The sequence below is a fragment of the Calidris pugnax genome, unplaced genomic scaffold (assembly GCF_001431845.1).
Source record: "Calidris pugnax isolate Ruff unplaced genomic scaffold, ASM143184v1 scaffold269, whole genome shotgun sequence".
In the NCBI taxonomy this organism is placed as follows: Eukaryota; Metazoa; Chordata; class Aves; order Charadriiformes; family Scolopacidae; genus Calidris; species Calidris pugnax.
In genome coordinates, this window is record NW_015091347.1 from 107,641 (window position 1) to 133,122 (window position 25,482).

A 25,482-nucleotide genomic window follows, 5' to 3' on the forward strand; every position below is an offset into this window, starting at 1 on the left:
CCTTATGAGGAGAGACTGAGAGAGCTGGGACTCTTTAGTCTGGAGAAGAGAAGGCTGAGGGGAGACCTTATCAATGCTGACAAGTATCTCAAGGGAGGGTTGAAGGAGGAGGGAGCCAGACTCTTTTCAGTGGTTCCCAGTGAGAGGACGAGGGGCAACGGGCACAAGTTGGACCAGAAGAGGTTCCACTCAAATATGAGGAGAAACTTCTTCACGGTGAGGGTGACAGAGCCCTGGAACAGGCTGCCCAGGGAGGGTGTGGAGTCCCCTTCTTTGGAGATTTTCAAGACCTGCCTGGATGCTCCTGAGTAACATGCTCTGACAAGCTCTAGGCAATCCTGCTTCAGCAGGGGGGTTGGACTAGATGGTCTCTATGGTCCCTTCCAACTCTAAAATTCAGTGAAATGCAGTGAAATCTGTTCACATACTGACATAGTTGATGTCATTTCTACAGCTCCAAAAAAGGTTCACATACTGACATAGTTGATGATGTCATTTCTACAGCTCCAAAAAAGGTTGATAACGATTTCCCATCGTTGAGTAGTTCAGTCTGGGGCCTTTGGCTTTTCAACTTCTGTATTTTGCAGCTGTGGTTTACCAGGAAAAGAAACCCAACTGGAATGCTTCAGATTTAAATTTCTAGGGTGTTGGGTCTGCTCAGGTTCTCTCAGCCCCATAGGACTACACATGTGTGGGGCTAAGCTTTGCAAGGGCTGCTGGACATTCCTCCTTGTAAAGCATTTGGGAAGGGGCTGCCTTGTGGTTACAGTCATTGATAACGATTTCCCATCGTTGAGTAGTTCAGTCTGGGGCCTTTGGCTTTTCAACTTCTGTATTTTGCAGCTGTGGTTTACCAGGAAAAGAAACCCAACTGGAATGCTTCAGATTTAAATTTCTAGGGTGTTGGGTCTGCTCAGGTTCTCTCAGCCCCATAGGACTACACATGTGTGGGGCTAAGCTTTGCAAGGGCTGCTGGACATTCCTCCTTGTAAAGCATTTGGGAAGGGGCTGCCTTGTGGTTACAGTTAGCCACATGCCTACATTTTTGCAAAAGGAAAGCAAAAAATTTCTAGTCCCTGTTTACTTCATGGTAGGTCAAGAGGCCAATCCTGCAAATCATTTCTCATTGTAGGCACTTCTGTATGGAAAATTTTGTAGGAGATGGTGTCCAGCTTTTTCTTCTCTTGATCTTTTCTGTTTCCTTTTGCTGTTCTTTGAACTCCTGATGCTGTAGGCCACAGAGACATTTTGTGGAGGATAGAAGCCTAGAGAAGAACACTTGATGGAAGCGACTTGTGCAAGAGAAATACCCTCTGTAAAAGGAAATCATTCATAGCTTTTAGCTCTTTAAAAACCCATCTTAACGCTCCTGCTGGGTTCCTTTCACTGTAAAGCAATGCAGAGGATTAGTCAGCATCATCTAATTAGGCAGCAGCAAAGCAAAAATTTTGTTGAACCGACTCTGCCCTGATTCAGTTTCCATTCACAGGACTTGCCCATTGAAACCAAACGCAATAAGGACACCTTATTGCTGGCATTTGAAATGCTGGAGCCGGGGTGAGGTGAGGCATACTTAAATGAGTTTTGCACCAGAGGAGGAAATTCAAGGTCATCCTGTGCAGTTTCTGTACCAAAACCATCTTCCTGTGTTCTGTGAGAGCCTGCAGGTAGCTGGAGCACCTCCTGGTTTCTTAATAGCTCTGGTGGTTTGAGAGCTTCAATTCACAGAATCCCAGAATCTTCTAGGTTGGAAGGGACCTTAAAGATCATCTTGTCCAACCGTCAACCTCACTGACAAAAATAGACACCCCCACAACAAACAAGGAGCATCATCACTAAACCAGACCTCCCAGCACTACATCAACCCGTCTTTTGAACACCTCCAGGGATGGGGCCTCAACCACCTCCCTGGGCAGCCCATTCCAATGGCTGAGAACCCTTTCAGGGAAAAAATTGTTCCTAATATCCAGCCTGAACCTCCCCTGGGGCAACTTGAGGCCATTTCCTCTTGTCCTGTCGCCTGTGACTTGAGAAAAGAGACCGACCCCCACCTCTCTACACCCTCCTTTCAGGTAGTTGGAGAGAGCAAGAAGGTCTCCCCTCAGCCTCCTCTTCTCCAGGCTGTCCTTCTGAAGAGGATGGGAATGAAAGAGTTGCTGGAGGAGCCCTTCCTTCCTGTTCCTCTAAATATGTACTGCCCACTTAGTGGTGGTACCTGATGGGCCTGAAACAGCAGAGCATGTCCTGGATTCTAGGGTAAGCTGGTGGTGGAGTCTCAGCATCCAAGAAAAACTGCATTTTACAATAGAACACACAGGGTCCAGGAGAAGTGGCTCCTATTTAGGAGGTTTGTCTTGGCCCTTCGCTTCGTGGAAGTGCTTCAGCACATACTTCATGGCACGTAGACCTACGTGTTATGTGCTGAGCAGCTTTCTCTGAGTTTGGACCTCGCTGAGGAATGCTGACACTTCAGTTCGTGTCTGCATATGAGGACAAGCTGGATTTGACTTCTTGCACAGTGGTTCACATAAGATTACTTACAGCTGAGGAATTTGGGAAGAACAACTTGGCCTTTTCTAAGTAGAGATTATTACCATTAAGTTTTGCCAGTTGGGGCATGAAGGAAGAAATTGATCTTTTTCTGCTGAGCTTTAAAACAAACAAAAAAGTGAAACATTTTTTCTTATTAGAAGAAAGAATGTTGTTGACGTTATATACTTCTAAACAAAAGACATTGCCGTAGGTGATATATCATCTGCAATTAACTGAAAGAGCTGGGACGTGGTAGAGGACAGAACAAGAGAGTTTTTGGCTTTATCCTGTCAGAACTGCTTACTGCTTTCTAGAGGGAAGTGATGTTATTTATCAAATCAGCCTTAGTGCTGGTATTGGTGATGAATCAGTAATTTGTTCCGAAGCCATTAGGACTTGTTGCAACTCTCACTTTCAACGTTAGGTCCTTGAAACAGAGCTCACCAGCAGCCTTGTAGGGAAGGAAGGACATGTACCCAAGAAGCACTGATTGCTTTAAGTCCATTTTTGGGGGCTGCGAGTCTGGCTGTTCTGACCCTGTGCCACAGATGAGAAAAGAGATAAAATCCCCTCCTTTTTGTACAGTTGAGGAGCTCTTAAGGCACGAGCTGTCGGGAAGTGAAGACTGGGTGACCTTGATGAGGTGGCTGCAGCCTTGGGACAGCGTTGCCCAGCTGAAGGGGATGAGGTGGAGTGGAGGAGGAAGGGAGCAGCTGGGAGTGAGCTAAATAACAAAAAAAAAAAAAAGAAGTAGAATTTGAAGAAGTGAGAGAAATCTGATTCCTTTTTACCTTTAGGCATTGTAGAAAGCCTGAATCCGGAGAAGTTATTTTTCTCTGCCTCCCACACCCCCTCAGGAACACCATCTGCAAAACATTTCTCTTTTGCAGTCTGTGGAGTACCAGAGTAGATCAGAGCCTGTTTTTCCCACACTTTAGACGAGGCATCTCCAGGGACATGTCTACCTAACTTTCCAGCCAAGCTTCCCTGCTTTCTCCCTTATTTTTCTTATTTTGAAGAAATGTCCTCGATATAACAATAAAAGCAATATAACAATTCACTTGAGGGACTAGAGTGAAAAAAAAATCGCTGTGTAACTTGTCTGACCGCTGAAGACACCTCTGCAATGATGTTCTGCATGCAGATGGGGTCTTAGGTCTTCTTATTCCTGCTGCTGTTGCAGGGCTTAGCATATGGCAGTGTCATTCTGGTCTGCTCACCCCAGACCCCCTCATGGGTTTTTGAGCACTCTCAACCTTGACTATTCCATCGTCTTTAGTCTTGTCAACACTTCAGCGTGAACTTGCCAAAGAGATCTGATTATCACCCATAGTTTTCCTTTGTTATTATTTGTATTTTTTTTTCAAGGGAAAGTGGAAGAGGGACATTGTCTGAGGCTGTTCTAAGGTGAGTCACGTCCATATAAATAGAACTGCTGAGCGCATGGGATAAGCTGCAGTGTGCAGAGGACAAAAAAATGTTTCAGAGGAAGGAAAGCTGCCTTGTTAAAATCATCACATAATTGTAAATGCCTGTCCTTTAAGACTGCTGCCAAGGGTACCTGCCACATCATTTATTTTTTTTTTTTTCCTTCCCCCCCCGCCTCTCCTTCAAGTGCAGGTTCATTTTAAATTGTAATTAATGCATTTGTTAGACGGCTGAAGTTTCAGCAGAAAGCCTAAGGGGTGGAGACAGCTGGAATGCAGATGTGGGTGCTGCACGTGTGCTCTTCCTTTCCTCGTCAGAACTGATGCAGGGATTGGAACCTCATTTATCCCCCTTCATTTGTGATAAATTTGAGCGTCTGTGTTTCTGTTCTCTCCCAATTTCCACTGATTTGCAGTTCAGGTAGAACACGACGGCAGTGCTTGGCTGCATTGGGAATCCTCTCTGCAAAACAGGCACCTGGAAGTGTTTGGTGCTGGTTCAGTTTTGGGTTATTTGAGCAGAGACAGCCTCTCCTCTTGCACTGAAGTTCAGGATACAGCACGTCCAGAGAGGTGATTCTGCCACTTTACTCTGCTCTGGAGTATTGTGTGCAGGTCTGGAGCCCTCAATATAAGGAGGACATGGACCTGATGGAGAGGGTCCAGAGGAAGGCCACGAGGATGATCAGGGGGATGGAGCACCTCTGCTCCGAGGACAGGCTGAGGGAGCTGGGGTTGTTCAGCCTGGAGAAGAGGAGGCTCCAGGGAGACCTAATAGCAGCCTTCCAGTACCTGAAGGGGCCTACAGGAAGGCTGGGGAGAACCTGTTTAGAAAGGCCTGCAGTGACAGGACGAGGGGCAATGGCTTCAAGCTGGAGGGGAACAGCTTTAGACTTGTACCCTGAGCGACGTGTCCTTTCCTCGTCAGAACCTCGTTTATCCCCTGTTCCTTCATTTGTGATAAATTTGAGAGTCTGTGTTTCTGTTCTCTCCCAATTTCCACTGATTTGCAGTTCAGGTAGAACACGACGGCAGTGCTTGGCTGCATTGGGAATCCTCTCTGCAAAACAGGCACCTGGAAGTGTTTGGTGCTGGTTCAGTTTTGGGTTATTTGAGCAGAGACAGCCTCTCCTCTTGCACTGAAGTTCAGGATACAGCACGTCCAGAGAGGTGATTCTGCCACTTCACTCTGCTCTGGAGTATTGTGTGCAGGTCTGGAGCCCTCAATAGAAGAAGGACATGGACCTGATGGAGAGGGTCCAGAGGAGGGCCACAAGGATGCTCAGGGGGATGGAGCACCTCTGCTCCGAGGACAGGCTGAGGGAGCTGGGGTTGTTCAGCCTGGAGAAGAGGAGGCTCCAGGGAGACCTAATAGCAGCCTTCCAGTACCTGAAGGGGCCTACAGGAAGGCTGGGGAGAACCTGTTTAGAAAGGCCTGCAGTGACAGGACGAGGGGCAATGGCTTCAAGCTGGAGGGGAACAGCTTTAGACTGGAGATGAGGAGAGGGTTCTTCACTGGGAGGGTGGTGGAGCACTGGAACAGGTTGCCCAGGGAGGTGGTTGAGGCCCCTTCCCTGGAGATATTCAAGGAGAGGCTCGACGAGGCCCTGGGCAACCTGGTCTAGTTGGGGGTGTCCCTGCTGACTGCGGGGGGGTGGGACTAGATGGCCTTTGGAGGTCCCTTCCGGCCTGGGCAATTCTATGATTCTATACTGGGAAGAGCTCAGCAAATCGGCTTTCTAGAGGCCTCAGTTTGGACCCTCCCAAAACAAAGGAAGCCCCTAATTGTCTTTGTGAAACCAAGTTTCCTCAAAAATTAGGATGGGGACTGCTTTACATGCACAGTTCTTACCACAGTGTGGTTGAGCCCAGTATGGTGTCTACCCAGCTGAAATCCCATGGGGATGGAACTTGTACAGTTCCTGATGTCATTTGTGTGTTCTCTTTTAATTTGTCACTTGGTCTTTATTCCAGTCATCTTGGACGTATGTTGGCATAAAGAAAGCTAGTTCTTCTGGGAAAAGGTATGGAAGATTGAGGATGGTAGAAATCTAGGCCTGAGTTAGATCTGAAGTTATTTCCTAGGGGAGGTTTTGCAGAAATACCCAGAGTTTCTTTTCTCCAAGGCTTTGCTGGCTCAAAGTCAGCTGCCTCCATGTGATCTCTCAAGGTTTTGTTATCAGCCAGTCATCCTTGATCGCTGGAAAAATTGATTGGTGTGATGTGATTAACTAAGGGCTCCGAAAAACCCCACTGTTGCCTTTGCAAATTGCTAATTGTGGACTTAATGAATGAAACGTGGGAATCTGACAGGTATGGGAAGTCACAGGTAAAGAATTTATCCGAATCCCATGAAGCTGAGGCAGAAGGGGTCCAGAAGTCTAGTCAGAAGGAAGAAAAAGGAAGGTGTCCCACCATCATCACCTCAGAGTGCCATGGCAATGCGTGTGGTTTGATGTGAAATCAAATCTATCCTCGCTGCAGGTTGTCTCTTTCTTCTCCAGCTCCTTTCCCTCCGTAGCTCATACCAGGCTGGGTGAATCGTTAACAGCCTCTAAGCCTGTTTGCCTCAATAATCTGATCAAGGCAGGAACAGAGAGATTGTTCCCTCTTACTCATTTTCAAAAAAAAAAATAAGAGAAGGGTGTCTTACTAGTGCTGGGTTCCCTTTGTTTTTTTTAAGTAGGCCAGCACTAAAAATGGAAGTGAAGATCCCAGAAATTTCTTTTGATTAGCTGAAAGTTGGAAGAACTATGTGCAAAGGAGAAGGATGGGGAACATATGCTGCTGAGGGCACTGCAAAATACTCAAATAATATGTCTGAATACTCAGATGCCACATAATGCAAGAACTCGTGACTCGGAGGCAAATATGAAAATGAAATTACAGTCTCGGTAATAGGCAATGTGGGTTTTTTTCTGTACAACTTTATTGGATTTTTCTCTTTTCACTTGGTTTATGTTAAAGCATTTCAAGCTTCTGTTTGAATGCATGGGCTGTACGTGTTTCTTAATTTCAGCAGCCTTTCTGTTAAGAATATTGGGAGAAGAGCAATGTTTTCTCCTTTTTGCAAGTTCTTGAAGATTTTTTTTTTTTTTTTTTTTGAAGGAGCAGTGCTCCTCTCCCCCTTCTTACTACCTCTGGGTATTTTTTTGTGTGTGAATGTTATGATACCAAATGATACAAATATGTGGAACTTTACAGAAACAAATTTGAAATTTTCTATCATTTTTTAAAGGTTCTTGCTTACCTGTGGTGTGACACACCCAGGAGAAATTTTTAAGGAAGTCATTGCTGGTTTAAAAATTCAATATGATTCCTTTAAAAAAAAATTTTAAAAAATTCCAGCCTCATTGCATCTTTTATATTTACTCTAAATAGAGTCACAAGAAAAAGGTGAACCCTTCCAACATCACATATGGGTTTTGCTTCCCCTGTCAATACGAGGAAGTTTGGTGTGAAAACCAAAGAGGCAAAGTCTGTGGCAGCAATAACTTCTGGGGGAGCTGAGCAGGAATTCAATCGATGTAATTATGACCAGAAACATGATAAAAAAAAATAATTCTCCAGACTGTTACCGAGTCTTGTAGTATTCTCATATATAGCCCCCCTTCCAACATCACATATGGGTTTTGCTTCCCCTGTCAATACGAGGAAGTTTGGTGTGAAAACCAAAGAGGCAAAGTCTGTGGCAGCAATAACTTCTGGGGGAGCTGAGCAGGAATTCAATCGATGTAATTATGACCAGAAACATGATAAAAAAAAATAATTCTCCAGACTGTTACCGAGTCTTGTAGTATTCTCATATATAGCCCACCTTAAAGGGCAAAATTAAGCACTGAATCACTTGGCAGGAAATCCCTGAAGGTTTTTAATATGAGAACAAATCTGTGGCTAAATCTGTGATTATTCTGTGTTCTGTGTGCAGAAATCCAGTCACATCAAGGATAACATTTGCATCGTGCTGCTTTAAAAGGTTTATTTAAGATAAAAGAAAAATCCAGTGTTAGTAGCGTGGGATCTGTGACTTGAATGAAGCCAAAAGAGCTGGTGCATTTTTTTTTTTTGGGTGTTGCTTTGTACATCATCTTCCTGAAGAAAACCACTGCCTGGCACGAGGGGAATGAAGATGATTTTCTTGCCAGCTGCAAGAATATGGTGCATTCATTGTGCTCTGAAATGGGCTGTTGTGCATTGTTCTAGCAGGCACTGAAGCCAGGGCTCCCAATAAAAGTCTTGTAGTGGCTTTGAGGGGCACAGGACTCCCAATAAAAGTCTTGTAGTGGCTTTGAGGTGAAAGAACTCTCTTTCCATCTCTGAAGTGATCTCAAACATTACTTTTGTTGCCTTGGAAATGTTACAGACAGGATTACGTTACTAAAAGCATCAATTCTATCAGGTGTGTCTGCTGGGTAAGAACTTAAATCCGGAATATTTGTAGCTGTTTTCCTTCACTTCTCATCCTCCTGTCTGTGACAGTCAAATTCTGCCAAGTGATTTTTATTTGACCTTCTTTGCATTAAATATTTCTGTGCTTTTTCTGCTTTGGAAGCAATATATGGGGAAGTCACTTGGTTTCAGGCATTGGGATTGAGGTTACTCAAACATAGCTGTCGGTTGTTTGAAACTTCTGCCTAAAAGGTTTTTTTGGAGAGGTTATTTTTGTCCCTAGTTTGCCTAGTTGGATCTCTTTTAATTGATCTCACCTTTTCAAAATTGTATCCTAAGCTTAAAATGTAAGGTCTTGATATTTCAGAAACATGATATTTTAGAATTAATTAGAATTAACATGGTAATATTAGATCTTGTGCTGTGGTCATGCTGCAGGAAAACAGAAGCTGATAACTCGGGGATGATGATATAATTTCTACTGACCTTATTGCTTGAGACTCTGAAAGAGGTTTTTCAGGCTTTATTGAGTTGGATTTGTTTATGAAAAGGCGGCTTTTGGCCTAATGAAGCATGAAAGTATCACCAGGTTTAAACTCCTGTTAATTTGAGAGGCACCGTTGAAAAGGCAGTAACTTGGGAGCTGTAACTGAGGGTCAATCTGTTGGTTGATATATACTCTGGGAGAGGGAAGGTACCGCAGAGGTGACGGGGAAGGAAAAGACATTTGGATGTGCAGGTTCCATAAAATTATGTGGGTGAACCTGCCCAGTTGCATTTTTCCATAAATTAGGGTGTTTCAGCATGTCCAGACTTTTCTTTCTGAAGAGCCTGCTCCTCATTTAGAGGCAAGCATTTTCTTATGTCTCCAACTTCCTCTATGGTTTGGTTGAGTTTTTTTTTTTTTCCTGTTTGCCTGTTCTTTTTTAGTTTAGGTTGGTTTTCCCCTAGTGCTACTTCTCCTATAACCTGCAGAGTTCTGGAGCCTGATGTTTTGTAGAGCCTGTCAGCAGATGTGTCCAAACAGAGCTTCTGAAGAGCACCATACTAATGTGGCTTGTCCATGTGGATGCAAAGGAAGGATGGGAGGTCCAGCAGCCGAGGACACAGAGCCATTCTTGCTGAAATCCTTGGTTCTCAGTGTTTTTGGCCTTTTTCCTTTTTTCTGAGCGTTGTAGGTTCCCTCGTCACAAGGGGAAGGGGCGACAAGAAGAAAACGTGGCAATTTAAATCTTTATTAAAACCACTCACAGTAAAACTATTAATACTTTCAGAAGCACTTTCCCTGAGCAATTGTCAATTTCGACACCCATTTTTCTAGTAAAACAGCATTTCAAGTCCATTTAATTTTCATAATCTTCATTGAAATGCAGTCCCTTGAACTGTACAAGTGATAATTGGATACACAATTTACTAGTTCTGGGGTGCGGGGTGTTTGGCACTAACGGAATTTGAATTAAATCAGCTCTGAGTTCTCCTATTGGATCTATAAAAGACACGTCTGCGAGCTTTTCTTTAATGATTTAAAGTTATGGGGATGGTCTTGATTTAATTTGCAAACATCAGGCCTCTCGTAGGTAAGTCTAGGTTATATATTTGAAGTAAATCCATAAACAAAATCTTATCTGGAGAGCTTGCAGTGAGCATTGGAAGCCTGAGGAGAAGTTACGTGTGTAACTGTGGTGTAATGCATCAGTAGGGCTTAAAATTTATTTATTTGAGAATGTTTTGATTTCTAGACAGTTTATTGTACAATATATTTTTTTTTTAAAATTCCTTTTGTAAAATTGTTCTGTGTTTTTCCAGATAATAAACCATAGGGTGCAGAGAAAGGGATATTACTAGAGACGCTTTGCAGAGGCACCAGCTCTGGTTTACAATCACAGCCATTAAAGCATGAAATTGTCAGAAACATCCAAGTAATAAACTTGTGTGCTTGAAATCTATCCAGTGCTTCCCGGAGATCCATCCCTTAGGAGTTCTTCACGGTGTTTGTTTTCACGCCGGAGAGATGAACATATTTAACAGTTGCATAATAGCCCAGTACGTATTTCAAGGATATTTATAAACAAGTTTCATAATGTTTCCTTGATGGAGTGGTCACCTCCCAGGGATGGCTTTGGAGCTCTCTGGATCAGAAGCTCCTTTGTGTGGGTCCAGCCCTTGGCGCAGTAGGAGCTTCTGGCCAGTTCTGTAGAAATATTGTAAAAGAATTGCACTGGCTTCTCCAACTTTGTTTCTTCAATTTGTCCAACAAGAAGCACAAAAGGAGCATGTGATTCCTCCACTCTGAGTTTTTGTTGACCGGCCTTTTAGTTTCATACAGTAGATGTCAATCTGCATGTTCAGCTTTCAAGATATATTTATTTTTGAGGGGAGGGCACATGACATTTTTCAGTTGGTACTTTTACTTACATTCAAAGAGCAGTCTCCAAATCCTTATTGTGGCAAATGCACACTCTTTTTATAAAAATACTCATCTGTAAATATTGATTACGATAAGTTCTCTGCACCAAATTACAGCCTGCCTGTGCCAGGGCATGATTCACCTCCTACTGCATGGCAGTTGTCACCCAGGAGTCTGGCACTCCTGGTTCTTTTTATAGCCTTGACTTGAACATAGTGATTTTTATTTTTTTTATCTCCCTTCCTCTTACAGAAATTGTGAGCCCCAAGATATTTTTAAAGCCACATGTGGATTGTTGAGACTTAGAAGTGGCAGCTTGTTCCTCTTTGAAACAAATCACAGGTGTCCTATCTGAACGTTCACCTGTGTCATTGGACAAATGACAAGTGACTCCAAATTCTTGGTGTCCTTTGTATTCCCTTGGGAACACACCTGGTTTGACATGGCCATGGCATTAAATGTAGAGACATATGTCCTTTCATATTCTGTGAAAAAAACTTACTTGTTTGGTTTATATTACTTGTTAGAGGTGATTTTAAGTTTATTTTATATATAAAGAGTTTATTTTGACTTTCCATTGAGTTTGCTGTCTGCCTTCCTTTCTGGCCCCACATAATGATTTATTTTTTTTCTTCTTGCTGCTTTACTGAGAGAAAGAGAAGTCTGCTTTGGTGAGTCAGCGTGGACTGGGAGAGGTGGGGAACCAGAACTGGGACTTGGGGAACCTGGGCTGTAATCCCACACTAATTCATTGTGTGTGCTCAGAAATGTCATTTAGTGCCCTGTCCCTTTGTTTGACCTCTGGCTTTTTTGGGCCAACTCTTGTGTTTCGTGAATGTTTCTGCTGGCACTGTGGAGTTTGAGCTGGGACTTCCAGATGCCAGTATGGACTGGGAGAGATGGGGAACCAGAACCTGAGCTGTAATCCCACAGTAATTCATTGTGTGTGCTCAGAAATGTCATTTAGTGCCCTGTCCCTTTGTTTGACCTCTGGCTTTTTTGGGCCAACTCTTGTGTTTTGTGAATGTTTCTGCTGGCACTGTGGAGTTTGAGCTGGGACTTCCAGATGCTGTTGACACTAATTCTCATTGAAAAAATGTTTTTATTAGCTTTTCTTTTAAAGTGGTCTTTAACGACGGTAAGAACACAAGCACTTAAATCTTCTCCTATGTTCTTTTCTGATTTACTAATGCATCATTTGACAGTTGTACACCTGAAGTTTTGTAGCTGTTGGGTGCTCATGTCCATGGAATAGGTGCTGGAATACCAGAGCTCTGTTTAATATAACATGCAGTGAATGGCTAAGAAATCCTGCTCCTGTCACCCTAAAAAGACTGTGGTGTAAGCCTGGAGCCAAGTTTGCACAGGGGAGTGCTTTTCAGAAAAATGGTGTGTTTTGGTGGAAATACTCCCCCCACCTCCCTCAATAGTGGCATCCTTTTAAGCTCTGCTCACGAGCCTGTAATTAGAAACACTGAATGAGATATGTTTTTACAAAGCTGTTCAAGCCCACTTTCTCTTAATCTGGAGCAAAGCAGGCAGCAGTGGAGCATCCTCACCCACTCTTCAGCTCGTATCTGTACAAGGATCTTGACTTGAAGAACTTGTGAGCTTCAGGTTGTTGAACCTACCTCTAGTGGCGTAAGCAGTTACTCATTAAATCTGTGACAATAAACATCTTGGGGGTAGAAAGGGGTAGTAATAATTTGAAACATCCCACCTGTGTGTGAAGTCACGGTATATGCTAAAAAGAGTATTAAAAGAGTATTAAGCTCTCAAAAATACTGGTTATATCCATAGGCAAATAGTGACCATTTATGTTCCTACACTTATGTTCATACATTGTGTGAATACATACTACACAAGGCTGTGCTTAAAGTAAAACTCAGCCCTGCTCTAGAGGTTTGAGCATGAAGACAAAAGCCCAACTTTTTATAGTCCTGAAATCTCTGTTTAGTTCCAGTACTACACAGGCTGTGCTTAAAGTAAAACCCAGCCCTGCTGTAGAAGTTTGAGCACGAAGACAAAAGCCCAACTCTTTATAGTCCTGAAATCTCTGTTTAGTTCCAGTAACTGAGAAAATGCTTTGACTTTTTTTTTTCCGGTGTATTTAATTTTAATTGCCTGTGGATTTGTGCATGTTTCTAAATGGCACCTCGTGGAGATGGGTGAGACTGGGTCTGTTTGCTCTTTAACCGCTGGTTTTTACACCTTGTGTGCTTATTAAATCCTCGAAACTTAATGAGGAAGCAACCTTTTAGCCTAGTGGGGGCAATTTCCAGTTTGTCTGGTTAGATCTTTACTATTGTGTGTTCAGCAATGGTGGTTTGTGGCATTAAAGTCTTGAAGTACACACCATCCTTGGCTGGGCAGTCCAAACTCTCGGGGATAAATTACCACTGAACTACTTCCAAGACCTACTTTTTTTTCCAGGGAAATTTTCTGTACATCTCACAGCTCATTTTTCTAAGCACATGTGTTTAACAACTGCTCCTATTCCCTTTCCTACCAAACCAGTATGCTGCTGTGTGGATACTGGGCAGCAGGGTGGTGATACCCTTTGCTGTGTGTCCTTTTCCCCAGCCCTAGTGCTTTTATGTTTTTTTTTTTTTTTGCTGTAACGTGCACCCAGGCTCCTTGGATGTTGTTCTCCATGCAAAACTAATGAAAAATTTGCTAAAAGATTCCCCAAGCTCTTTCTCATTCTTCTGTTATTTTCTCGTGGTGCTTCATAGGTTTATTATAGTTTTAAACGTTTAGATTATACCCATAAGGAAAGCAATTAACAAAAATCAGTGCATCAATGGATTGTAATGAGAGAAAATTAGATTTGTCTTTCATCTTCTTTTCTTTCTGTTTGAAAAAGAAGGAAAAAAAGTGTAATCTCTTCTCATGTTCAAAATAGCCATTTCATTCTCATTTAACTGTGCTCCGTTAACAGCTTTCGCTGGTGTTTTTAAAAAAAAAAAAAAATCCCAGAAGCTGTACTTTGAGAAAATACAGAATGTCTTTTTAAACAGAAAACATTAATGTCCAGTTTTTAACAAACCTGGTGATTTGTCATGAGAAGACTATTGTAAAAATGTATATGTAGTGTGTTCTGTCAATGGTAGCCACGATGAATTGTTACCTTTGAGCACTCCTTGGGGGTGGGAGCAGGAGCAGCATTTCTGGCTCTGCAACACTTGTGCAACGTGTGTGAGATCCATTGCCATGTGTTACCTGCTTCTCCCATGTCAAACAAACCAACCCCAGCAACAGCAAAACGTTCCTCTGTCCCCTGGATCTGGGTGATGGTGTCTTTCCAGATGTAGAATTGATGCGGTTAATGAAAGCCATCGAGTGAGGGTTTCCACGAATATCACAAACCAGAATATTCATGTGTTTATGATGTGGGAGTGTAGGAGAAGTTGCAGATATAGAACTGGGACTGATCAAATAATCTCCCTGCGGGCAAAGATAAGAGACTATCCCCGTGCAATGAGAAGTTTCAGCCTTATTTTGGAAGATTATGCATATTCCCTTTCTTTCATGTTGTTTGTTTATTTGTGCCTTTTCTGTTGAGCAGGCACCTTCTGCAAAGCACAGGCTGAAGTGTCTCCTCAGCCCTGGTTTCTCCAGCCCGTGCTATCACAGCTGGTACCACACCTTGTGTATTTGGAGTGTTCCAGCTAGTTATACGTGTGTGTAATTGAGCACAGCCTCTTCCAGTAGGTTGTGAACACTCCTTTCCATGCTGCTGGGTTTGCCCATCACTTTTCTAAGCTGCTTGGCTTTTCTTTGCAACCCCAGCCCCTTCCAAGGCTGTGACAGTGACACCCTAGATCCCAGCAGGTGTCCTAGCTGTTCTGAGTCCTCCTTGAGCTTCTGGCATAGCTCCTTCATTGCTTTCAATTTTTAACCTGCTGAAGGCCCTAGTAGCTTTAAGCTGGAAAAAGCCCATAGAAAGGTGAGTCCCAATTTGAGATGACCTGCATGATGTTGGTTAACCCACGACCTTTAATTATGGGTTTAATGCTGATGATACTGAAGTGTTTCCTCTCCCAGTGTGAGACTTTCAGCTCAGTCCTGTCTCCTGGTCCTCCCTGGTTTCTCACAGCACCTCGCTTTGCCAGCCCTTCAGCAGCCCCAGCTGATGTCCCCAGATCAAATCCTGCACTTTTTCAAGCATTTTTGGTGAGGTTCTGATGTCAGGGAAGAAAGGCTTGTGTTAAGAGCACTGGATACTTGATTTAAGAGCGTGGGATACCTGATTTAACTTTGGGTGTTGTTGGCATTTAATTTGCCCATAAAAGCTGTTGGTGTAAAATGTTGATTTGACATTTCTAAAAACCTCAGCTTTCTCCAGCCCTTCTCCATAAGTCTAACAATTGCCAAGACTCGCTTGAAAAGAAGAGACTGATTTTATTTATTTATTTATTGTATTAAGGTAAAGGAGTTTGTTACAAAGCAGCATTTGGGAAAGGGGAAACATGACACTTAATGATAACGAAGGAATGAAAGAATGTAAAGATGAATGTGGATAAGGGGTGTTGGAAGGACCAATATTTAAGAAAAGGAAACAGAGGATGAATAAAGTAAGAGAAGGACAGTGAAAGAAGCAAGTGGGGATAAAGTAGAGAGAGATGAAAGGATTGAGAACTTGAAAAAGAGAATGCAGCTGAGTGAGAGCCTGGCAAAGTAAAGCAATGGAGAGAGATGTGAAGAGCAGGGTGAAGTGAAGGTTTGGTGAGCTTCATGGTTTGGCTCATTTGATGTGGCTTAAGACAGACTTTTAACTCTAGTGGAGGAGGAACAATTCTGAAAGAGGCTTTTTACAGTGTGAGAGCAAGGGAGAGGTCACAAAGAGTCATTTAAAGATACCTTCCTGCTGCAGTAGTGTCCGGTCAGTGAAGCTCCCTGCAGGCCCCACCTGAGGTGTGGTGGGCTGACTTCTTTATGAGTCCCTAATCACTCATCTCTACAGAAGTAACATGCATTGTTTCCTGGTTAAATGTGAAGAACCTGGCATGACACTTAAGCCGAGCTCTGAGAGATTACACAGACATTTTGGGGAATTTTTGAGCAATCTTTCATCTTCTGCCTTTTCCAGCTCCCTGCTTTGCACAGTGAGAACATCAGCAATAATGCCCTTTACTGGTGAGGTTCTTGGATGTTGAGTGTGGAAAACAAAGGTGTAATTTTCACATTATTAGAACGAGTAGAACTGAGAGAACATACAGATGGGGACACCTAAATCACAGTATTTGCAAACTTTAATGTCTCAACAGGCAAAACTATCGGCCTGTTTCAGAGAGGGTCAGTCAGAATGGAAGGAGAATTATAACTGTGAAAAGAACAGGCAGTGACAGAGAAGACAAATTCTCCTCTCCTTCTCTCCTTGCAACTCTCTTGGGGGATATTTTAATTGAAAGCTTTCATCCAGTAGGGTACTGAGGTGAGAGAGAAGCAGAATTATTACAGTGTATTCCTGTGAGTCAAATCAGAGCTGGCTAATATAAGAAACAGCAGCATATTGCTCGCTCTGTGCCTGGGGAAAACAGGGACCTGGAGTCCTTTGGATGGCTCTGTATTTAGATACTGGGTGCGTGACAGCTACACGATAGGTGCTTAATGGAATTCCCACCTCTCTGTGGTGGAAGCTTGCTGGTGTGCAGGCATGGAGGTAGATCACTCCTACTGCAGAGGATGATATGGCATGACACCAAGTTAAGCAGGAGTGTTGACTCCCAGGAGGATAGGGAAGCCCTACAGAGGGACCTAGATAGATTGGATCACTGGGCCAAGATCAACGGCATGAGTTTCAACAAGGGCAAGTGCCAGGTCCTGCACTTGGGCCACACCAACCCCCTGCAGCGCTACAGGCTGGGGGAAGTGTGGCTGGAGCTGCCTGGAGGAAAGAGACCTGGGGGTTCTAGTTGCCAAAGGGCTGAATATGAGCCGGCCTGTGCCCAGGGGGGCAAGAAAGCCAATGGCATCCTGGCTTGTATCAAAAATAGTGTGACCAGCAGAAGTAGGGAGGTGATTGTGCCCCTGTACTCAGCACTGGGGAGGCCACACCTCGAGTGTTGTGTCCAGTTTTGGGCACCTCAATCCAAGAGAGATCTGGAGGTGCTGGAGCGAGGGCAGAGGAGGGCAACGAAGCTGGTGAAGGGCCTGGAGAATAAAATCTTATGAAGAGTGATTGAAAGAGCTGGAACTGTTTAGTTTGAGGAAGAGGAGGCTGAGGGGAGACCTCATCACTCTCTACAACTACGTGAAAGGACACTGTAGAGAGGTTGGTGCTGGTCTCTTCTCACAGGTAATTAGTGACAGAACGAGAGGGAATGGCTTCAAGCTCCAACAGGGGAGGTTTAGATTGAACATTAGGAAGGAATTTTTCACCGAAAGAGTGGTCGGGCATTGGAACAGGCTGCCCAGGGAGGGGGTGGAGTCCCCATCCCTGGCTGTGTTTAAGGGATGTTTAGATGGGGTACTGAGGGACATGGTGTAGGGGAGGACTTTGTAGAGTAGGGGAGATGGTTGGACTCGATGATCCCAAGGGTCTCTTCCAACCTCAGTGATCCTATGATTCTATGGACTGAACTATCCCATGAGATATCTTCACGCAGCCTTGAGGTGAACTGGTCTGATGGCCTGGGCTACCAGCAGTGCTAACACTTGACACGTGTTTTTCAGCTCGTATGACAAAAGAGAGGATCAACTGGTGTGTGAAGAGCAGCTGGTTGAAAAGGGACTTGAGGAAATGTGGAACGATGCTCAGAAATGAGACAGATGGGGGAAGCACTTGAAATTTTTCAACTGCTGCACAATATCTTCTGGTTATAGATACACGAATGCTCAACTCACGTTCAGGATGTTCCTTCTGTTTCCTTGTTGCTGCTAACCTCTTGCACAGGAGAAGTTGTTGTTCCATTAGGTGCAGTCCTTCAGGGGCCAGGAAGCTGTTATCTTGGAGGACTTTGACCTGGTAGCAGTGAAACGTGCCCGTGCCGATTGCCATTTGATCTGTTCCCCTATTACTCAAACCCTTTGATTCCAGACTTGGCCACCTTCCACCACAGAAGGTCTCAAACCAGGGCTCTCCTTCACAGGCAGGGCCAGTCCAGTTGCATCATCAAAGTTTAACACAAAGCCAGTGTTGTTCTCTTCCCCATGAATTTTAAAGGTGGCAAAGTTCTTGACAGTAGTGTCAGGTGCCTCAGCACCTTCTCTTTTCCCTAAACTTCTACTCCTCTGCTGCTGAACCTACTTCTGTTTTCCCCAAGTGTGGAGAACCCCAAAACTTGTGTGTGGTTAATGGCTGTGTTTGCTTTCCTCTCACGTCTCTGTTCCTCATTCCTCAAGACTTTTTCTTGTCCCAGTAGATTGTCTTGCATCTTCTTGCTAGGCTCAAGAGAAACAGGTTTTCAAGTCCTGATCCAAAAATGCTAAACAAGTCCAAGAGTGGCTGTGAGGCTGCTGATCTATTTCTAAGTAGCAAACTTCTGAAGCTACTTAGAAACAAACTTTAGAGGTACTTTAACAAAGCTTACTGTTCCTTTTGCAATGTAGAGTTATGTTTTCCATGTCCAAGGCATGTTTGAAGGAAATACATCTCAAGTGCATGGTCCCTCCCTTGCTGTGCTCCTCATTCCCTGGAGGGCCGGGGCTGAGGTGTTGGTGGTGCTGAGGATGAGGAGGTGGATTGAGCAGACACACCTTGGACACAGCAAAGGCAAAGCATCTCTGCAAGCACAGACTTGTGTGGAGCTGCAGCTCGCTCGGACGGTCTGGTGGAGGAAGAAAAGCCACGTGGAAAAGCTGAAATTAGTCAGCTGGGTCTGTGTCAGCTTCACGAGGCTGGTTCCTCTTCGCTTTGGAAGAAGGTTTCACTGGCAGCAAGGTGCAGGGAGTACAGAATCCCAGAATCTTCTAGGTTGGAAGGGACCTTAAAGATCATCTTGTCCAACCGTCAACCTGACTGACAAAAATAGACACCCACACAACAAACAAGGAGCATCATCACTAAACCAGACCTCCCAGCACCACATCAACCCGTCTTTTGAACACCTCCAGGGATGGGGCCTCAACCACCTCCCTGGGCAGCCCATTCCAATGGCTGAGAACCCTTTCAGGGAAAAAGTACCTGTTTCTTCTGCTCCTGGCAGGGATTCCACCAGTGAAGATTGTGCTTCATGACTTCAAAACACATTTTAGATCTAGATATGTGCTCCTTAGCTTCCTCTTCACGTGTTGGTTCTAGTCAAACCAAAGTGTCAGCATCCTGTCGTAGTTTGACACTTGAAGCCTTTATAGCACAAAATTCAGATAAGAAAGGATTGAAAGGTTTCCAGCGTGGGTTTGACTGTGGATGTGTCAGTCTGGCATCTCTAGCCATAGCTGTGCAGATGAGGGTTCCTTTAATAGCCTTTGTTGTAACAAAAATTGTATTTGACCCCTTTAAAAAAACAAACCAATAAAAAAATAAAGCTTGGTTGGGAGATGAGGATGTTTCATTGAATTTCATAAATCTGAATTTCACTGAATTTTAGAGTTTGAAGGGACCATAGAGATCATCTAGTCCAACCCCCCAGTGGTCACTCACTTTCTCAGATGTGCTGTGGAGATTAATTACTCAAGATTCTTTTTTTCAGTCCTAAGAAACCCTAAGTGTTGTTAATGATCATTCCCATAGTATGGTCAATTAAATGTTCCATGTTCTGTACCCACCATGAGAGGTTTTCCTCTACCTCTCAATCACCCTCTTGCAATCTTGTTCTAAGGAATTTGCAGGGCTGGGTTTTTCATTGAGCTCCTAAACTCTTTCTCCTCTTCTCCTTCCGCTGATGCCACCTGCACATCCACCCCACCGTTTATTTATGGAGAAATGGGTAATATTTCTGCAGTAGCTGAGTTGGTCATCAAAAGAACTAGGGCTGCACGGAGGAATGCAGCACGGCAGTAACTGTCAAGGCGCTGCAGTAATAGCTAGGTGTGGAAATGGCCTTTGAAGATGATTAATTGTGGAGGTGTGCCGTGGTGGCAATAGCCTTGGATTTGAAATAGAGCCTTGAGCAGAGCTGTTGTTGTATGGGAGAACGTGGAGGAATGCAGGCTCCCGTTGGATGGGGGCTGGCTGGCTGGTGTCTGCTGCTTCTCCAGGCTTCAACCAGCCCTGCAGAAATTCATTCATTCTGAATTTCTCAACCAAAGGAGCCTCTGATGTGGGGAAGGATTGCAAGGCCTTTACGTGTGTTTTTTTCAGTCCGAAATTGCAGTGTGGTTTTCTCTTTCTTGTGCTGTGATTCACCGAGTCCTTCCAGTATAAAAAAAAAAAAAAAACAAACCTCATTTTTCATATACCATGAGATTGAACAGGCAATGAATGACTGTGCTCTGTGGCTCAGGGAAGGCAAATGTCCTGTTACATGCTTCAGTAGAGAGCAGTCTGTGACCTGTATCATCAATTAGCAATGAAATAGTTCTCCTCTTGGGCTAGCAGCAAGATTTTAAATATTTTAGTTTCTTGGTTCCAGCTGTCCGGTTGGTCTTTGTGTTGAGCAATGCTTCAGCTAAAATTGTGGTTGGTAATATAAGGTATGAGATTGGTGTCATTTCAGGGCGTTTATTCCAAAATATATACGTCTCAACATTGAAATATTTTCCATTAAATTCATTTGCTTTTGGAATCCAAAGCAGTCCTACATTATCTTGTCATGCATACATTATTAATTGCAATCCATTTTTAATTTAATGAAAAATTATGCGAAGAGCCAGGGAGGAAGCTGTCTTGCAGCATCCTTGCTCTCTCTCTTTGCCTCGATAACCTCAAGCAATCAAAGAGGTTACATTTAAAATCCACTCCTGCATTTTTATCTTTTTTTTTTTTAAATGGATCGGTGTTTAAACTCGGGGAAACTATCAAAGGAGGAATGAAAGCGTTGGCAGAGGTGACAAGTGATATTCAAGTTGGATAATATTATTCTTTAACTGGTTGACAGAAGTTTGTGTGAGGAGAGAATGGTCTCAGAGAGGAGTTTTCATTGCAGTTTCCCAAAGTTTATTTAGGTAGTAGAAAGCTGAATCATTATGTAAATCTAATTATCGTGCTTGTGAGCTTTATCAACCTGGAAGTTAGTAAGTTGGTCATGAGTGCAACTGTGTCATAAAGAAGCCTTCCTGATTGGAGATTGGTTCTTAAATTTGATTCTGTGCTACCCTCTGTTACCCCAAGGATTAAGAGATAAAATGTTTCCGAGCCCATTGCTAATTTAACAGCAAATTGGAGCTTGCAGTGAGTGATATCATTCTGCTCTGTTCTCTTAATTAAAATACGAAAAAAAAACCCCACCACACCACAATTTGGGTCAAAATTTTAATTCTGTTTTGCTATTATTATGATAATTTAAGCCCTAAATAAGGATAAAATGTAGCTGACTGGAGAGCAGATCTTGTCTACATTAGAAAAATTATCCGTTATTGTCAAAACTTGTCTCCAGCAGAAATAATCAAGCTCATGTGCAGGAAACCTGCTTTAGGTTACATCAAACTGTAGCACAATTTTGAGCCTGGTCTTGTTAGAGATGTCTTAAAGACCTTTTCAAAATGTCTATGCGCACAGCAGGGTTTCTTAATAACTGGTGAATACTTGAATGTTCTGAAACAAAATACTTATTATTGTTTAATTATAGAATGCAGAGCCCTCGTCTTGAATAAAGGCTGTAGGGTAGTGAAAAATATACAAATTAAAAGCAAGAGAGAGCCTCTGGTGTTGCTGATTTCGAAGTGCGAGACGGCAGGTAGTATCTGATGAAGACAGAGTGAAAGATGAAGAGCTGGGAGGAGGAGCTGGAGATGGTATCTCCTGGCGCACAGCAGGGTTTCTTAATAACTGGTGAATTCTTGTTAGTTCTGAAACAAAATACTTATTATTGTTTAATTATAGAATGCAGAGCCCTCGTCTTGAATAAAGGCTGTAGGGTAGTGAAAAATATACAAATTAAAAGCAAGAGAGAGCCTCTGGTGTTGCTGATTTCGAAGTGCGAGACGGCAGGTAGTATCTGATGAAGACAGAGTGAAAGATGAAGAGCTGGGAGGAGGAGCTGGAGATGGTATCTCCTGGCCTGGCTGGCAGCGATGGTGCCACGGAGGCATGAAAAGCAGCAGCAGGTATGATCTGCTGTTGGCAGTGGATCTTCTGAGTAGATCTTCTCCCTAACAGTGATGGGTTCCACGGATGGTGTCACGGAGGCATGAAAAGCAGCAGCAGGTCTGATCTGCTGTCGGCAGTGGATCTTCTGATTAGATCTTCTCCCTAACAGTGATGGGTTCCAGTCAGTTGGCCAGAGTCTCACAGTAAACACCTTTGCTTGAATACTGGAGTACTTGAATTACTTGAATACTTGAATTGCTGGAGTACTGTGTCCAGTTCTGGGCTCCCCAGTTCAAGAGGGACAGGGAACTACTGGAAAGAGTCCAGCGAAGGGCAACAAAGATGATTCAAGGACTGGAGCATCTCCCTTATGAGGAGAGACTGAGAGAGCTGGGACTCTTTAGTCTGGAGAAGAGAAGGCTGAGGGGAGACCTTCTCAATGCTGACAAGTATCTCAAGGGAGGGTTGAAGGAGGAGGGAGCCAGACTCTTCTCAGTGGTTGCCAGTGAGAGGACGAGGGGCAACGGGCACAAGTTGGAACATAAGAGGTTCCACTCAAATAGGAGGAGAAACTTCTTCCCAGTGAGGGTGCCAGAGCCCTGGAACAGGTTGTGGAGTCCCCTTCTTTGGAGATTTTCAAGCCCTGCCTGGATGCTCCTGAGTAACATGCTCTGACAAGCTCTGGGTGGTCCTGCTTTGGCAGGGGAGTTGGACTAGATGATCTCTATGGTCCCTTCCAACTCTAAAAATTCAGTGAAATTCAGTGAAATTTCTCCCCACAGCTACTTCTGCCCTGTTGTTAAGCCCAACAGTCGACCTTAAGCTCCAGCAGATGCCACGTGGACAGTAGCTATTGAGTTTTTCTGCTCTATAACTGTATAAAATGACAGTTTTGGTTTTGCTTTATGTTTGTTACTGGTTTGTTCAGCTTGGATTGGACACTGATTCAGCTTCATTGAACTCTGGCTGGAGTAGCAGCGATGGAGGTGGGTTTTAGCTTCACCTTGAGTAGTGGGTTCTCCTCTATCTGTGGTTCCTTAGGGTCCAGATTAGTATTTTATTGTGGTACTGCTGAGGGGGGGAATCTGTGTGGGTTTTCTCACCTTGTGTTTCCATAACATCAGTGTTTTTGGGGTCCTGGAGCACCATGGAGTTGTGTTCCTGGCCCCATCACCTTGTGCAAGGCCCTTTACTCATGCCATGTGCTTCTCTTTTCTCCTGTCATGAGGTTTGACTCTGGTTGACTTAATTTATCCACTCAGGTCAAACCACACGTTGGGGGATGTAGTCATTGAGATGAATCCATCCAGTGTCCTTTGGTCCCTGGTGGGGAAAGGAAGAGTTTGGGATATGGGATAGTTCCTGAAGCCCAGCAGCTACAGATGCAAAGTCAGGATAGATTTATTTTTTTGCTAAATGAGCTTGTTGTTTTCTATTCAATCCTATCTTTGGCGTGTCCCTGTTCCTGCAGGTCTGCTTTGGTGAAACAAAGAAAAATTAGCATTGGGAGAAAGGGATTTAGAAACAGTCATTAGACTTTCTAGGCACAGAACGGGTCTAACCTGTCTGACCGTGCTCGGGCTTTGCCAAGCTTTGCAGCTTCCCCTTCTCCTGTGGCTGCTGAACTGGGGCTGGCACGGCTGGGTCCTTACACATTAGCTCTAATTAACAAGGTTATTGTCAGTTTTACAGCATTTAGCAAACAGCATTCATCCAACCATTTAAAACTTAAACTCAAACAGAGTTGTACTGACTGTTTTGTATCGGTTGGGATTATGTAGCCTCTTCTGTTGAATTTTAGACCAAAAATAAAGTGGTTTTTATTTAGTAAATCTTTGGTATCTCACTGATACCGAGGATACACGGAGTCCAAAGAGCATACAGTATTTCACACACCTGAAATCTTTGCTTATAGCTGATCCCCAAGACCATCCTCAGCAATCCTGCTGATTTGAAAGCAACCCTGTGCAAAATCTGGTCCCTTTAGATGATAAAGTGAGTTTCTATGAGCTGCGTCTGCAATTGTTAGCTCCAGATTACAGCTTGTTTGTGCTAGAGCCTCAGCAAACTGCAGCAGAAATCATCATAACACAAAAAACCGTGGGCCATTCTCCAGAGGGGAGAACAGCTCTGCCTTCTGTACCAATACCCAAAGATTAAAAGGAGTTGATGAAGGTCACGCAGCAGCTAATGGCAAAGTCAGGACTGAAAGGCACTCATCCATCATCCCCGCTCGCCTCTTTATTTGCTAAACCTCACTGCCTCTTGTGGGGATCTCATCATCTCCGCTGCTGCCGTGGGGGTCTGAGGAAAGATTCCCATCTTTTAATAGGATTGGAAAGTTGAGTAATAATACTTGTTTAATGTCTAAGCTAGAAAATGTAATATCAGTTTTACACGGCTCCTTTTAAAACTGGCAGGATTAAACCCAGAAATAAATTAAGCCTTACAAGCCTCCTCTGGGAACCCACTAAATATTACCCTGTTTTCAAAAAGGAGGAAGCAGAAGAGCAAATACATTAATGTGATATATCCAGGGTTATACTGGGAATAGCCTCCTGTTCTTCTGACTCTGAGTAGCTAAAGTTTGATTTTTTTGGGGTGAAACCATCCCGAGCAGGTAAGTCCATCCCCGTTTGGATCCCGGGGTGGGAGGTGCAGAGGACAAAGGAATTCCTTTTCCTCCCTCCTCCTCCTCCTCCAGCCGGGAAAGGGTTACAGCAGAAATGCCTGGGGAAAGCATGAATCAGTGCTAGTGAGAGAAGGCGGAACGGGAACCGGGGATCGCAGCCTGGTCCTTGCTTTTCATTTATAGATACTTCTTTTTTAATTTTTTTTAAATTTTTTTAAGGGTGGGGGGGTGTTAAATGCAGCGTCGCAGCCATCCGATGTGCCAGAAAGCAGAGGAGATAGGAGCCGGGCGAGGGGGGGGGACACAACCTCAGCCCTTTTCTCCTTGTCTCCCTCCCCCTCCGGCTGCCTGTGAGTGTGTAACCGTGTGTGTGTGACACAGGGAGTGTGTGTGTGTGTGTGTGTGCAACATGGAGGGAGGGACCGGAGCTGCCGCCGCCTTCCCCGGCATCTACCCGGCAGCTTTCACTGCGGGAACGCGAGGGACTGGAATTCTTGATGAATCGGAAAGGTCAGTGCTATCAATAAATCACCCGCAGATAAAATGCTCCTCCGAGATGCTTTCCTCCTTTTTTTTTTTTTTTAAAAAAAATTAACCCTCTTTTCTCAGAAATGGAGTATTAAAATGATCCTGTATCTCCGAGGAATGTAATTGTTTCGCAATTGGTGGTAGCCAGCAATGGCTAATAAATATGTAGAGCATGATTTGAAAAGGCAAGTGTGTTATTTTCACTCAGCGAATGTAACTTCATTTTAATTTTGAGTGTATTTTTTTTTAAGCGTATGTATATGGCCGCGTATCTTTTAAGTGGTTGAGTATTTGAATGGAGAAAGGTTAATTGCCTCCTTCAATCAGATTGCACTATATAGGTTACACCAGCATGGAGTAAGCAGACAAAGTAGAATTTTGCATCCCCTTCTTCATGTGACAGTGGTCCTTGAGGCATTTTCGGGTGTAGTGT

The 25,482-nt window shown here is 43.8% G+C and overlaps 1 protein-coding gene across 3 annotated transcripts in view; it reads left to right on the forward strand.

Moving 5' to 3' along the window:
* Window positions 1–25,482, forward strand: part of ARHGAP32 (Rho GTPase activating protein 32) — a 329,747-nt gene that overhangs the window by 44,733 nt on the left and 259,532 nt on the right. For 2 of the 3 annotated variants that reach the window (XM_014961081.1, XM_014961082.1), the window contains exon 1: window positions 24,752–25,031. The exons of the other annotated variant lie outside the window; for it this stretch is intronic. In XM_014961081.1, the coding sequence (XP_014816567.1) occupies window positions 24,931–25,031 (101 nt within the window). In that variant the 5' untranslated portion in view covers window positions 24,752–24,930. Of the gene's footprint in view, window positions 1–24,751; window positions 25,032–25,482 lie in introns of those variants that run through there. 3 annotated transcript variants of the gene reach the window in all.